General features: G+C 45.8%; 1 protein-coding gene and 1 long non-coding RNA gene across 3 annotated transcripts in view; one reads left to right on the top strand and one right to left on the bottom strand.

The window, feature by feature from the left end:
• Window positions 1-625: 625 nt before the first annotated feature.
• LOC139036320 (uncharacterized) lies at window positions 626-4,252 on the bottom strand. Its single transcript, XR_011489053.1, has 2 exons — window positions 4,161-4,252; window positions 626-3,852 (listed from the first exon to the last, which is right to left on the bottom strand). It is a non-coding gene; the product is annotated as an uncharacterized lncRNA (long non-coding RNA).
• Window positions 4,253-4,348: 96 nt separating this feature from the next.
• The window catches only part of UBAC2 (UBA domain containing 2), a 164,850-nt gene continuing 153,522 nt past the window's right edge, over window positions 4,349-15,676 (top strand). Inside the window, exon 1 of one of the 2 annotated variants that reach the window (XM_070471457.1) lies at window positions 4,349-4,798. In XM_070471457.1, the coding sequence (XP_070327558.1) occupies window positions 4,349-4,798 (450 nt within the window). The remainder of the gene's footprint in view (window positions 4,799-15,676) is intronic. The other variant, XM_070471459.1, reaches the window with a different exon arrangement.

Genomic DNA, 15,676 nt, shown 5'->3' with positions numbered 1-15,676 from the left:
ATGAGAAAGGGAGTTGGTATGAAAATAGCTCGGCTTCCTTGCCTGCTGGTGAGATAGTTGTGAGAAGGGTTTTGCTCAGACTCTTAGAAGCTCTCTAACAGGACTCACTTCCAAGTGCTCACAGATGTAACCCACTCATTATTCACTACCCTCTTCCCTATCTCACCTCCCTAGGTCCTAACCACGCTTCCTAGAGTCACCTCTCAAATGGAGGGGTGGAATTTGCACCGAAATTGTCTCAAGGTTAGCTTTCGGGAGAACATGAACTAATAGCACTACATCTGATAGCCTCTTTGAATGAGTATTCAGTTTGTTTAAACAACACGGACAGGCTAGGAAATGAAGGTGTGGTGTTGACAACCCTGCAATGGGAAGTTAGGTATCCATTCTGCTTTTAATACTGCTCTTTGTACTATGAGCAAGACCCCATCCATTTCATCAAAATTACCCTCAGAGGAGAAAAATGGATAAGGGACAGAATAATCATATTTGTGAACAATATAACTTACAAATATTCTAGCCAACAGTAAGTGTTATGGAATATGTATGGTCATATTAAGATAATAAAGAGCTTCTATATCTCCAAATATGTCATATACCTAAATATAAGCCACAGGAAAACGTCTTTTACCTCTGATAGGTACTTTTGAAGATACCCTAAGACTACATGATCTTTATTCACATTAGGCCATCCAGAACCCAACTGTACATGCTAAGTCACTTCAGTCGTGTCCAACTCTTTGTGACCTGGCAGACTGTAGCCTGCCAGGCTCCTCCTTCCATGGGATTCTCCATGAAAGAATATTGGAGTGGGTTGCCATTTCCTACTTCAGGGGATCTTCCTGGCCCAGGGATCAAACCCATGTCTCCTGCATTGGCAGGTGGGTTCTTTACCACTAGTGCCACCTGGGAAGCCCACTCAATTACAGTCTGTCAAATGTATGCATGGCATATACAATATAGCCTAATGGCTCTCATTTCTAGGAGATCCAACTCTCCCTTTTATAACAAATATTCTGTAGTTCTGTCTTTAATACCCTAAATGAAACTCAGGAAAATATGCTATGCATAATTTTAATAACCATATAACACCATTACTTTTATGCAATGAAACAAAAGAAAGAAATGTATAGAAATTAAAATATACTTTGATCTGTCAGTGTTTGGACATGAGTACACTAGGAGGAGAGCTTCCCTCGTGGCTCAGTGGTTAAATAATCCACCTGCAATGCAGGAGACGAGGGTGTGATTCCTGGGTTGGGAAGATCCCCGGGAGAAGGAAATGGCAACCCACCCCAGTATTCTTGCCTGGAGAATCCCATGGATAGAGGAGCCTGGTGGGCTACAGTCCATGGGGTCCCAAGAGTCATACATGACTGAGCAACTAAACAGCCACAACACTAGCATTCCCCTGTAAATAGAAATCAGATCAGAAGTGATGCCACACAGGAGGTATAGAAAAATGAATGCACAGCAGAAAAATAACTAACGGAAGTTGAGAACATGCACACAGGACCAGCAGACCAGATCATGTTTGTGGGTGACATGGGAAAGACAAGGAACCTTCGCTTGGCCTCCAAGAAAGAGCAGATGGTCAGAGTGAAGATGAGGACATTTGACTGTCTCACAATCAGGCTCCATACGAGTTGCTTTAAAATACTTCCCTATACATTGAGTGGTAGTGATAAGTTTGACAGAAAACTGATTTCCTGTTCTGACACCCCACCACGTGTTAGGGCGTACAATCCATCTCTAGGACTCAGACTCTGGAAACTACAGCCTTTGCTATGTGATAGAAAACAGAGAAGAGAGGAAGAAAGGAAAGAAGGGAGGGAGGGAGGGAGAGAGGAAAAGAGAGAGGAAGAAAGAAAGGAAGGGAAAAAGAAAAAAAAAACTCTAGAGTAATGATATGGTGGACTTCTAAAGTGGGTACTGGAGGAAGACTGGGGGGTGGGGGATGCAAATCAATCCATCACTTCTGTTAAAAAAAACAAAACAAACCCACCCTCTGATTTCCATGTGTAATTTTCTCAGCATAGCCTTCTTACCATCGTGCTGCACAAACAGGAAAGCCAGAGGCGGGATGGTGCCCCACCCTAAGCTTTAACCAGCTAAGGTCACCCTTCCCATCCACAGCCCTTGCTGTGCCCCCAGAGCCTCTGCCCCTGCACACTGGGGGTGGAAGCACTGGGGAACTGCACCGCTGGGGGGCACCCCTGAGTGGCCGGGGGTAAACACCCCAGCTCCCTCCCCGCCTGGAGGCAGGATTCTAGGGCACTGGCTCAGCTGCCTGTAGTGCTGATTCGTCTCTATTGGCTTCCATCCTTTCCTTCCCAATCTCTTTTTCAATAAAGAGTGGTCTTTTTTAGGACTACTGCCAGACAAACTTGAAACTGAATTTGAAACTTTGCCTCAGAGTCTGCTTTCGGGAGACCCAAACTAAAAGAGGCACAGCACCAGTGGTTCAGATCGTAAAGAATCTGTCTGCAATGCAGGAGACATGGGTTCAGTCCCTGGGTTGGGATGATCCCCTGGAGAAGGAAATGTCTACCCATTCCAGTATTCTTGACTGGAGAATTTCACGGACAGAAGAGCCTGGGGGGCTACAGTCTGTGGGGTCACAAAGAGTCAGACACAACCAAGTGACTTCAGATCAGAAACTAAAAGAGATGGTAATAATCTGAAATATTTAAAATTTTTTGATTGATTAAATTTAAAGATGTTCTAACTCTGTCAAAAGAAATCTCAAATGTTCTGTTACACTTTGTTGCTTTTGCCAGAATTGTTTCACCGTACTGAAACTTCACCTAAACAGGCTGTTGGAAATAACTAATAAATAATGTAGTTCCCTTGCTGTTTAGTCGCTAAGTTGTGTCTGATTCCTTGCAACCCAATGGAGTGCAGCATGCCAGGCTTCCCGTCCTTCACCATCTCCTGGAGTTTGCTCAAACTCATGTCCATTGTTCACTTACAAAGGCTTTCTTATCTCTTCTTGCTATTCTTTGGAACTCTGCATTCAGACGGGTGTATCTTTCCTTTTCATGGACATGAGTTTGAGTAGACTCTGGGAGAATTAGTGAAGGACAAGGAACCCTGGCCTGCAGCAGTCCACGGGGTCAGAAAGACTCAGACTGGACTGAGCGACTCAATAAAAACATGTCCATTAAGTCAGTGATGCCATCCAAACAACTCATCCTCTGTCCTCCCCTTCTCCTCTTGCCTTCCATCTTTCCTAGTGTCAGGGTCTCCTCCAATGAGTCGGTTCTTCCCATCAGGTGTCCAAAGCCTCCCCATATGTGTTCTTTAAGATCTGTGTGCATGCTTGTGGTCACTCAGTCGTGTCGGACTCTTTGCGAGTCCATGAACTGTAGCCCGCCAGGCTCCTCTGTCCATGGAATCCTCCAGGCAAGAAAACTTGAGTGGGTTCCGAAGACCTCCTCCAGGGGATCTTCCGACCCAGGAATCCAACCCGGGTCTGCCACTTTGCAGGCGGATTCTTTACCAGCCGGGCTACCATGGTGGTAACGACTATATAACATTAAAGTTTTCGACCTCAGTTCAATTCAGTCGCTCAGTCGTATCCGACTCTTTGCAACCCCATGAATCGCAGCACGCCAGGCCTCCCTTCCATCACCAACTCCCAGAGGCCACCCAAACACATGTCCATCGAGTCGGTGATGCCATCCAACCTTCTCATCCTCTGTCGTCCCCTTCTCCTCCTGCCCCCAATCCCTCCCAGCATCAGGGTCTTTTCCAATGAGTCAACTCTTCGCATGAGGTGGCCACAGTATTGGAGTTTCAGCTTCAGCATCAGTCCTTCCAATGAACACCCAGGGCTGATGCTCAACCTCCCTTTAAAAGAAAAGTAAATTTGCTTTACTAAGGAGTAAAAATTTTGCAAGGGAAAAAAAAAAAAAAATGGCAAGGGTCCGTTTAAGGACTCCATGACAGAAGTCTGGGGAGCCGGTTCGCTCAGCCACATACTCACCGCGCCTGGTGACACGACACGGGCCACCGCGGCGGGGAAGGGTCCAAGGACCACGGCACTCGGAGCTTTTCGTGGGGATTTCGCGAGGGACCGACACGGGAAAGGGGGGAGGGGACAGCTGGACCGCCCTGCTCCCCGCGACAAGGACGGCCTTCCAGCTCCGGGTACCCACCCTTCCATCCGAGAAGCTGTCTCTTCAGCACACGGCCGGACACCGGAACTCGAGGCGGTCGGGTAACAGTCAGCCGGGGAGCCGGCTCCGCAACGGCCCAGAAAGAACTGAGCACGCGCGCAAAGCGCCTGGCGTCCCGTCAGGGGGAGAGGTATTAGAGGTCGAGAGGAAATGTACCCCGCGCCGGCATGCCTGAGGCATATGTTGCTTGGGTGACTCCACGGGGTGGGAGCGGAGCTAAAGTGCTAGTGCGGTCTCCCGAGTTACACCCACGCCTCCAGCACGCCATCCCTACTCCTTTCCCAAGGCTTCCGCGGCCGTCGGAAAAACCCGGAGAGGCGGACCCCTTTCGCTTAGGACGCACTTCCCTTTCACGGCAGGAAGTGGGAGGCGGGGAGAGGGCTGGAAAAAAAAAAAAACAAAAACGGACGAGCCGCGCATGCGTTGTTCTCTGGCGGCCTCTGGTGTGGAGTCGAGTTGCCGGATTCGGCGCCCCGGCCGGAGTGCGCCTGCGCGGTCGCAGGGTTTTCTCCACAGCCCCCCCGCCTCAGTCTCCGCTTCCCCTCCCCCTGTCCCCCGTGGGGGCTCTGGGTCCGGCGCCGGGACCATGTTCACCAGTACCGGCTCCAGTGGGCTTTGTGAGTACCGGCCGCCGCCATCCTAGTTATGTCCCCTAGACGGCACCCTTGGGTACCTCCTTGAGGAGACTGGGGGCGGCAGGGACTCGGGGTTTGCAAGAGGTTTCGTGTGAGTGGTGAGGGGGCAGATCTTCCATCCCAGTTGCCAGAACCTTGGTAGTTCCTGCCCCGTGGGGGCCAGCGGTCACCGCCCCCGTCAGCCTGGAGGGGCCAGTGAGGACTGAGTCCCGCCTCCAGCTCCCCCCGGCCCCCACCACCTGTGAGCCCCAGGTTCGGTGCTCAGGCGCTTCCGGGGCTGCCGCCGAGTGGGCTGGGCAGTTAGGGTTCGGGCTGGGTTGCCCTGGTGTTCTGGCCCGGCTTCTTGCCCTCAGCGGGGAAACCAGAGGCTGTCCGGGTGGAGGCGATGCTGGAAGCCTGCTCCCTTCCCACTCACCTTGGTCCATTCATTTTAGGCTACCGAGGGACCCAAACTGCCTTCCCTCAGATGCAAATTTCAAACCTCGGCTTCAGAACCTGACCCTTTAGTTTTACTTCGATTTTTTTTTCGCCCCCTCAGCCTCCCTTAGGAGTATTTAGACAAACAAAAGCTGATTGAAAGTACTTGAAAGTGAAAGGAAGTTTGGAAGGAGTTTGGCACAAGCAGGGCCGTTGCTGCTGGATGTTTGTTATATTTTAGTGGCGTATCAGCGGTGGGGTGTCAACAGATAGAGGGTAGAGAAATATAGAGAGCCTTTTAAACAGCTTTCTTTTTCTCGCTGAAATGGCCTAATTGACTCTTGGTAAGGTGGACTGTATGTCACGTGAACAGCATTGAGGTTAGGCATTGACAGCAACAGCGAACTGTTTGAATAGCTACAGTTTTTGCAATTGCTTGTCACTCTTCATGCTTCCTTATCTCCAAACGTGTGAAGTTAATCTTACCGAGTACACAGGCAGTTGACATATCCAAATGTTCATGATCTGTTGTGAAAGTTAGGAATCTTTTTAAGAACATAGATCACATTATCGACCAGGGGATTTTTGCAGAAATTAACCCCTGTGGTCAGTAGTTTGTTACATAAGTGAATATTAATGTTATCTCTGGTCAATAAATGTTCTGGTAACAAAAGATGTATTAAGATACCTGGTCAGTAAGTTGATATCTTAGTTGGAGTTAGCATCAGGGTGACAGGCATAATTATAAATCTTGCTCACTTCTCAGCTTCTCAGGTTTTGAAGTGGGCTTAGTATTTATGATTTCCCTTGTTTCATGATTTGATTTATAGCATTTTTCAAGCACTGGCCTCAGAGTACCATAACAGCTACTAGGTAGTTAATCTCCCTAAGAGTACCCTTTGGATAAAGAACATCATGACTGTTGAAACTGATAGTTGAGAAGGTGGTGTGTGTTTCTTGGGATCCTACTATGAGCCATACACTGCTGAATAGGAAATTAGCGGTTGTTATTGTTCAGTCGGTCAGTCGTGTCTGACTCTGCGACCCAGTGGACTGCAGCATCCCAGGCTTCCCTGTCCTTCACTCTCTCATGGAGTTTGCCCAAATTCATGTCCATTCATGCCATCCAACCATCTCATCTTCTGTTGTCCCCTTCTCCTGCCCTCCATCTTTCCCAGCATCAGGGTCTTTTCCAATGAGTCGGGTCTTTGCATCAGGTGGCCAAAGTATTGGAGCTTCAGCTTCAACATCAGTCCTTCCAATGAATATTCAGGGTTGACTTCTTTTAGGATTGACTGATTTGATCTCCTTGCAGTCCAAGGGATTCTCAAGAGTCTTCTCCAGCACCACAATCAATAGTAGAATTCTTCGGTTTTATTTATTTTCTTAAGTCATTTTGAGCTATCCTTCCTTGCTAATCAAAAAACACTAAAAAAATTAAAACAGCAGGCAAAATCTGTTAGTAGTTACTATGCTCTGTTAGCCATTATGTTGCCAAAGTGTATTCAGATTTGATATAAGGTGACTCTGGGGAAGGTAAGACATGATTACTTGTGGCACATGGTTGATAACTATTGATTTCTAGGAGCCAAACTGCAGCCCAGGGAGAGGCCTAGGCCCAAGGTGGCTTCTTAGCTGTCTTGCCTTGTTTCTGAAATAAATGGGTGAAGCATAAAAATGGGTGGAATGGCCATTCCTCAGAAGTCCATGTCTTATATGATTCTTTAACAAACATTTTGAGCAAGTCTTACTGTTTGGTTTCTGGGAATGTGACAACTCTTGCTGGGTTCTGGGGACGTGACATTGGACAAGTCTTGGTCCCAGTGTTTGCAGAGCTTACAGTGTTGTTTAGGCACCATTTTTTTCTGGACTGGTCTTTTGGCAAGTCTGGGCAGGAAAATTTTCCTTGCTCTGAAGTTTTTCTTTGCAAGGCTTCCCACTGAAAGGGAAGTGATTTCCTTTAGATAAGTCGTGTGCCCTTTGGTATATAAGAGTTCTGATCCTAAGTGTCCTGAGGATGAATGTTTGCCTAACCCCGCCCCAAGGGATTTTTTTAAGGGAAAAATCCTGCTCTTTCCTACCACCTGCATATTTCCTACTTCTGTGACTAGTAGATGATGGTGTTTTCACATTACACTTGCTTTCCTCTCTCTCATCTATTTATTTATTCTGCAAGTAAGTGTCTGTTGACTACCTACATAAGCCACATACTGTTTCTGTACAGAGGGTAAAGTGGTACACAGGATGAAGCAGACCAGCATCCAATAAGTATGTTACTATGTGATTTCACATCATGGTAAGTGTCATGAGGAAAATTCGAGGGTGGTGGCTTAGGCTGCAGTTACAGAGGACTTTAGCAGGACGCCAGAAGAATGCAAAGAATGCTGCTTTAGCTGTGGTGGTCAAAGAAGACGTTTGGGAAGGTGACCGAAATGGTGTGAAGGAGCCAACAGGTGAGTTTTTGTTGAACAGTGTGCATCTTGCAGAAGGGGATGCACAAGCACAGAGACTCTCAAGCAGGCACAGCAGGGCGTTTTCCAGGTGTTGAAGAAAGCTGGTGCTGCCAGGGCCATGAATCAAGCAAAAGGCATTTGCAACCATGTCTTTGAAACTGTACTGCTGTCGGGTAATTAGGACTGGATAAACGTGCGTAGGACTCGTGTTCATGCCTCTTTTAGATCCTTGCTTAGAGAGGACTACACGTTGAGTAATAGATGTATGATTTCTTACATTAGTAAGCGTTCCCATGACTTCACAGTGTACTCACTGACCGTGGATTCAGGCAACACTCATTGCATGTCTAATGTATTCCAACTGTAGATCCCACCCTCAAGGAATTCAGTGTCTAGGGGGAGGAAAGTTGACAAAAAGGAATGAGACAATGTCTGTACCGGGTGCTGAGGGTTTCTGGCAGGCGGTGGGCTCGGGAGGAGAGAGTCGCTGTTAAGACTTCCATCGTGGGGAGACGCTTCAGCTGACTTGCGGCTTGAGCGCGAGCTGGTCGGGCGTACAAGTGGGGAGAGGGCATCTGTGGGGGCTGGAGCCTGGGCAGGGCCCAGCAGAGAGGCCGGAGGTGATGAGGTAGGGGATCGCTGATCATGGCTGAGGGGAGCACTTCCTGCACAGAGGTGTGTGCACTGACGTCAGTCAGAGGCCAGTGAGGCGAGGGCTGGGGATGGAACCTGAAGAGGAGATGTGGCCAGCTGCCCCTCCCCAGGAACACAGACAGGAGTGGGTGGTTGAGCCGAGTTCAGGAAGCAGGAGAAGGTGAAGCTCTGAAGCTCTGGTTGGGGAGGCTTCACACTGCTGTGGGCGGCAAGATGGAAGCCTCCTGTTGGGGATGCAAGCAGTGTTTTCCATACGCTGCCTGTGTCCTGGCTGCGAGAGCAGCCACGGAGCTTTCAGATTCCTGGTCCCATCCCCAGAGAGTCACATTCAGAAGAGCCAGTGTGGCCATCAGAGATCTGAATTTTTAAAACCGGGGGAAGATTCTAAGGGACAGATTAGGTCAAGGCAACAGGATGGCCAGCAGGAGGGGCCCAGGGTCCAGTGGGAGAGGCTGATGGCCTCGGTGAAGGTGGGAGCAATGGGAATGGACAGCAGGGAGAAGGAGGATTCTAAAAATATGTAGGCAGGTAGGCCATGTCAGTAAAGCTCATGCGATCGGGAGAGAGAAAGGAGTTGAAGGTGACTGGGTATACATGTTCTTGTTCACTGAGGCAGGGCGTACAGAAATGGAAGGGCTTAGTTGGGGGAAGACATTTAGTGTCTAAGGGCCTGGAAACTCCAGTTGGAGATAACGCAAGGGCCATCTGCAGAGAGGGAGCTGGCCTGGACATGGGCCATTACTTGGGGGTTGTGCCCTGGATGTGAATGGTGACACCGGGAGCAGGAAGTAGAGCAGGAAGGCTGAGGACAGAACTGAAGACAGTTCCAGTCCAGTGTTGAAGGCACGGTGGAGAGAGGAAACAAGAGTAGGTAGACATGGGTGTTTCTTTAGGAGGAAACCATCTTCACCCGACTTAGTTTGATTTGCCTGCTTTCTTTGTAAACAAACTCCTGCCGCTTCACACTCTCTCACAGTGACTCTGATGGCCAGACTTCTGATCTCCTTGTCTCCAGTTTACAGGCCATTTCTGCCATCTTCTACTTCCAGTCTGGAGACCACGGTTGATTCCCCGAGTTGCGTTCCTGTCGAGACCCTTGGTGATCTGGGACTTGGGACCCCTGTCCTGCTGTCTGTCCTGGCAAAACCCCAGTCTCATCCTTATGTGTGGTGTCCCATGTGAGCTGAGTCCTCAGCACGACTGCTCGGTTACATTTCTTGGATTCGGTTGTCTCATCATCAAGCCTGTTCCCACGCTTCCTCTATCCCAGACATAAGGGCCATGGGTGTTGGCACCCATGGCCATACCTGGGCACATCTTCTCGCTAACTTGTTTGTATCCATTCTGCAGGTGTTAGAGGAGATGTTGTAATGTAGGTGATGTTCAAGCTGATTTTGGGGGGATGAATAAGGGTTTGTCAGGCATGTGAACTTAGTTCCTTTGTTTACCCCAGTCTAAAAGAATTCTTCTAATTGAGGCCCACCCTTTGTCTATTCTTAACTGATTCTTTTAAAACTTATTTTTATTATTTATTTGGCTGCATTGGGTCTTAGTTGCAGCATGTGGGATCTTGTTCCCTGACGTGGGATTGAACCCGCGGCTCCGTCATTGGGAGCTTAGAGTCTTAAACACTGGACCACTGGAGAAGTCATTCTCTACAGCCTTTTCTGGTGACACTCCCTCCTCTCTTCTGGCATGAGTTAAAGCTGGTGCTTTCTCCTTTGGGCTCTTCAGAGCCCAGGATATTTCAGATCCCTATTCTGTGGAAAGGAAATGTTATTACCTATTTTTTTCAGGTGGTTGTGAAGATGAAAACATTTATCATGTGTAAACTGCTAGAGTTTTGCACAGTAAATAGGGTGAAGTATTTTTCTTTTTTCTTTATTTGTAATTAAAGGATGGTTGGTTGCCACTGTTGTGTTGGTTTCTGCCGTACATCACCATGAATCAGCCATAGGTAGACATGTGTCCCTCCCTCCTGAGGCTCCCTCCCGCCTCCCACCACGTCCCATCCCTCTAGGTTGTCACAGAGCCCCGGTTTGACTTCCCTGTGTCATACAGAGAGAGGCTTCTCTAGGAACAGCCTATGGAAATGATCCCTGAAAGTGTAGTCTTGGGGTGAAGTATTTTTAACTGGAGACTTCTTTGGAGTCTTATAAATACAGAAGCATAACCATTCCATCCATTGACCGTGTTCTGTACCTGCCCAACTACTAACGACTTTGTTTCTTCTTCCCTACCAAGCTTCTTGAAAGATGTCTTCACTCTTTTCCCTTTCTCACTTCCCTTCACTCAAGCTCTGCAGTTAATCAGCTGGGGGTTTTTTTGATGGTCACCGGCTATGGCCTGGCGTTCACGGCACCTGCTTCCCTCCCCCACATACCACCGAGAGTGAGTGACCGGAGACTTCCTTGTCCACATACGGGCCTCTCACTCCTTGTCTTAGGGGAATGTTCTCTCACACTGGTCTTAATGAACACTTTTTTCTACAATTTTTTTTTTAAAATAGAAGTGTCATTGATTTACAGTCTTATATTAGTGTCAGGTGTATAGCATAGTGATTTGCAATTTTTATAGATTGCCTTCCATTCAAAGTTATTATAAAATATTGGCCATATTCCCTGTGCTGTACATTACCTCCTTGTATCTTTATCTTATTTATTTTATACCTGGTAGTCTGTACCTTTCTAAAATTCCTTGTTCTTTGACTCTCTCCTCTCATCTCCTGACCACATCTGCTTAATTTCTTTCACATCCTCAGGGGCTCCTGAATTTGGCTATAAGTTATTGTCACTTTAAGATGAGCAGTTTCAGTGGGTCATTAAGGCCGAAACCTATTTATGTCGAAGTAAGGAGTGAACTAGAGGTGGTTGTTGCTTAGTCTTTAAGCCATATCTGACTCTTTGTGACCCCAGGGTCCACTGTCCATGGGGATTCTTCAGGCAAGAATACTGGAGTGGGTTGCCATTTCCTTTTCCAGGGCATCTTCCCAACCAAGGATGGAACCTGGGTCTCTTGCGTTGTCAGGTGGATTCTTTATCTCGAGCCACTAAGGAAGCCTGTGAGCTAGAAGTAGAGAGTAGAAATAGAGTGGATTGTTGGATGGACAGCTGAGCGAGTCTCAGGAAGACAGAGCTGGAGTCAGCCCTTTGGAGATTCGGATGGTTGTCAGTACCCAAGGATATCATGCTAACTAAAACTCACATAGCCCTGAGTTGGGAACCAGTAGTATAAATTTATCAGAATGAGAAATCTCAGCTGAGCTGGAAGTTTCCTTTCAGTGAAACTCTTCTTGATCCAAAACCTTAGTTAGGAAGACCGAGTCAAATGCAGCTGATGAATCCGAGGTACAGTGGTGCCAGCCTGTGGTAGGGACACTCTCCTCACTCTAGAGATGGGTGAGCCGTAAGGACCAGTGGGCCATTCAGGGTCTACAGACCCCGCCCTCATTTCAGCTTTCGGATATCGCCTCAAAAGCTGAGCACTCTGTCCCCAGCATCGCACTGACATGGACACTTCCATAGTTTCCCACTGGGGCTGTGATGGTGCTCCCAGGAAGGGCCGTGCCATGTTCTGATATATTCTTTCTTCAGGTATGTACTCAATATGTTGAATACATAACTTGTGGGAGGTGATCAAAGTAAATATTTTTGTCTCTCACCATCTCTTTGTGTGTGTGTGTGTGTGTGTGTAATAAAGTTTTATTAAAGTGTAAATGAGATAGAGAAAGCTTCTGACATAGACATCAGAAGGGGGTCACCATCTCTTTAAAATATACTTATCTTGGAAAGCTTTTTGCCTTTATGAAAAGGCTTCAGGCCTTATGACTTTTTATTCACTCTTTAAGTTATTGATTCAACGGTTCTTCTTCTAGGAGCTCGGGATTCAGTAGTAAGTGAAAGACAAAAGGTGCATTCAGGTGGCAGTAACCTTAGGGAACAGAAGTCACAAAACGTAAGCTCAGTTTAGAGATTGAAAGTACCTAGTTCAGTTCATTCAGCCTTCATTCGAATTTAAGACTTTTTCTCCCTCTTTCTCCCAGTTGAGATTTGTAGCTGGTAACCACTTGTCAGAGAAAGTGATGTAACTGGCTTCTGACCTTTGTGTCCCATCCGACCCTGAAATTTCCAGTTTCTCCTTCCTGGTTTCTAGATGGGGCAGAGTGGGAGGAAGAAGGAATGGTGAGAAGCTCAGACTGTTCTTATGCTTCTCTCTGAGCCTGGCCAGTGGTTTAAGCTGATTCTGTCCTGTAGGTTCTTACAGTGTCTGGGGAGGCACTCATGCGGGTTGCTCCCCTGATCTGGGGGATGTATTGTTAGGCTGGTGGGCTTCATTTGATGACTTTTCGTTAGCTTCTTGAAACTTAGGTCCATCTACAGTTTCTTCCTTCTAAGGCCTGTTTGGCTTGCTTGAGGGCACTGTTGGACTGAATCAAAGATGACGCCTCTGGCTTGTGGTCCACCTCTGCTTTGCTGGAATTACTGACTCTTTGTCCTGGTTATGCATTTTTTTATCTCATTGATCAACATGGCTTCTCCTCCTTCTGCTTTCCAGAAACCCACTGTACCCCCCCCACCTCCTATCAGGGCTCACGTATTCAGCTCACCCCTTGCTCGGCTTGACACGAGGGTGTGGATGTATGCACAGTGGGGTGGTTCACTCCACTCATCATCCTCATGACATCCTCTCTCCACAACAGAGAACTCTCAGCCTTCTGCTCTTTATACTCATGATCTGACTGAGAGGACTCTCTTGGTGCTCTTTCTTTGTAAAATCTGCATTTTGGTTATGGAGTCTCCCTTTGGTATTCAGCTACTCTTATATTAATATTTCAGTACCTCAGTGGAACCTGCAATTTTGCCATCTTGTTTTAGTTAGGTTTCTGTTTTCAGGAACCAAGGATCACTTGGCTGGCCTCTTTAGAGGTGACTTTGTGTGTTTGTGTTCTGATTTCATTCCTTGTTGCAGTAAGGGATTAACTCAGCAGGCCTGGTTTGCCCAAACCCCTGAACCAGTTTCTTTTAATGCCTGATTCTTGGGGATAAGCTGCTTCCCAGGTTTCTTAAGTTTTGAGGGAGTGTATTTTTTGAAACTCTTGAAAAATACAATACTCTTTATTCAAGAATTTTGATTGAGAAGGAAAGACATATTAAGTAGGAAAGGGCAAACCTCAGCGAGGGTGCTTTTAAAAACAATGTTTTTCTTTTCAATCTAAAGCAAGATTAACCACATTATACAAAGCTTGCAAGATAGCGAAAGACCACAGTTAGCATTTCAGTTAATTTTCTTAATCTTTTCCCCTCTATACATTTATGTTCTTGTTTTAAATGAACTGATTTTGTTATTGTACAATGAATACATGTTCACCAAAGAGAATTCTGAAATATGGAAAAGTAGTGGGAAGAAATAAAAACACCATTTATTAGCATCTTGGTGTTTATACGTTTTCCATTGCAAAAATAAATATCCAAATTAATAATTAAAAATAAGTTTATCACACTTGAATACTATTTTCTAACTTGCTTTTATTTCATGCAACACTCTTAAAATGCAGTCATGATGACTGTGTGTATTTTGCTGTTTTCTCCTTTGTCATAAGCATTTTCTTTTTATTTTTTTTAATTTTTATTTATTTTTTTTCCATTTATTTTTATTAGTTGGAGGCTAATTACTTTACAGTATTGTAGTGGTTTTTGTCATACATTGACATGAATCAGCCATGGATTTACATGTATTCCCCATCCCGATCCCCCCTCCCCCCTCCCTCTCCACCCGATCCCTCTGGGTCTTCCCAATGCACCAGGCCCGAGCACTTGTCTCATGCATCCAGCCTGGGCTGGTGATCTGTTTCACCCTAGATAATATACATGTTTCAATGCTGTTCTCTCGAAACATCCCACCCTTGCCTTCTCCCACAGAGTCCAAAAGTCTGTTCTGTACATCTGTGTCTCTTTTTCTGTTTTGCATATAGGATTATCGTTACCATCTTTCTAAATTCCATATATATGCATTAGTATACTGTATTGGTCTTTATCTTTCTGGCTTACTTCACTCTGTATAATTGGCTCCAGTTTCATCCATCTCATTAGAACTGATTCAAATGAATTCTTTTTAATGGCTGAGTAATATTCCACAGCTTCCTTATCCATTGGTCTGCTGATGGGCATCTAGGTTGCTTCCATGTCCTGGCTATTATAAACAGTGCTGCGATGAACATTGGGGTGCACGTGTCTCTTTCAGATCTGGTTTCCTTGGTGTGTATGCCCAGAAGTGGGATTGCTGGGTCATATGGCAGTTCTAATTCCAGTTTTTTAAGAAATCTCCACACTGTTCTCCATAGCGGCTGTACTAATTTGCATTCCCACCAACAGTGTAAGAGGGTTCCCTTTTCTCCACACCCTCTCCAGCATTTATTGCTTGTAGACTTTTGGATAGCAGCCATCCTGACTGGCGTGTAATGGTACCTCATTGTGGTTTTGATTTGCATTTCTCTGATAATGAGTGATGTTGAGCATCTTTTCATGTGTCTGTTAGCCATCTGTATGTCTTCTTTGGAGAAATGTCTGTTTAGTTCTTTGGCCCATTTTTTGATTGGGTCATTTATTTTTCTGGAATTGAGCTGGAGGAGTTGCTTGTATATTTTTGAGATTAATCCTTTGTCTGTTGCTTTGTTTGCTATTATTTTCTCCCAATCTGAGGGCTGTCTTTTCACCTTGCTTATAGTTTCCTTTTTTGTGCAAAAGTTTTTAAGTTTCATTAGGTCCCATTTGTTTATTTTTGCTTTTATTTCCAATATTATGGGAGGTGGGTCAAGCATTTTCTTAGTATACTACTCTCACAGTTATGTTGGTGCTTCCCTCCTTTTTTTTTTTTTTTTTTTCATTATAGCAATGCTGAGAGCATCTTCATTTTCAAATATTCCTAGAAATAAAAGAAGACTAAAAAAGAGTATTTTAACTTTTGATACTACCAAATTCTAGCCCCACAGGATGGTACCTATAACTTTACCAGCAATTTTAAGGGAGAAGAGATTAGTTTGCTTAAGTTATCACTTTTAATTTTCACAGTAGCTCTAAGTACTGTTACTCTATTTTTTCTGCAAATGAGTATGTTGAGTCTCAGAGTGTAATTTGTCCAAATTTTGTGGAAGAGCTAGGACTTGAGCTCAGGTTTGCTTGCCTCCAAAGCCAGCGTTTTTTTTCACTATGTCATGTCACATTAGAGACTAAATTGATGTGAATTTAGTCTCTGACTAGGAGCAATGGTAATATAACTTCTAAGCCTTAGGAAAACCACCTGGAAAAAAGAATCATCATTTAAATGAGAGTTTTGCGTA

This window comes from Odocoileus virginianus, chromosome 8 (assembly GCF_023699985.2).
Source record: "Odocoileus virginianus isolate 20LAN1187 ecotype Illinois chromosome 8, Ovbor_1.2, whole genome shotgun sequence".
NCBI lineage: Eukaryota > Metazoa > Chordata > Mammalia > Artiodactyla > Cervidae > Odocoileus > Odocoileus virginianus.
The sequence above is the reverse complement of the archived record's forward strand: the minus strand, read 5'-3'. Positions and strand labels throughout refer to the sequence as shown.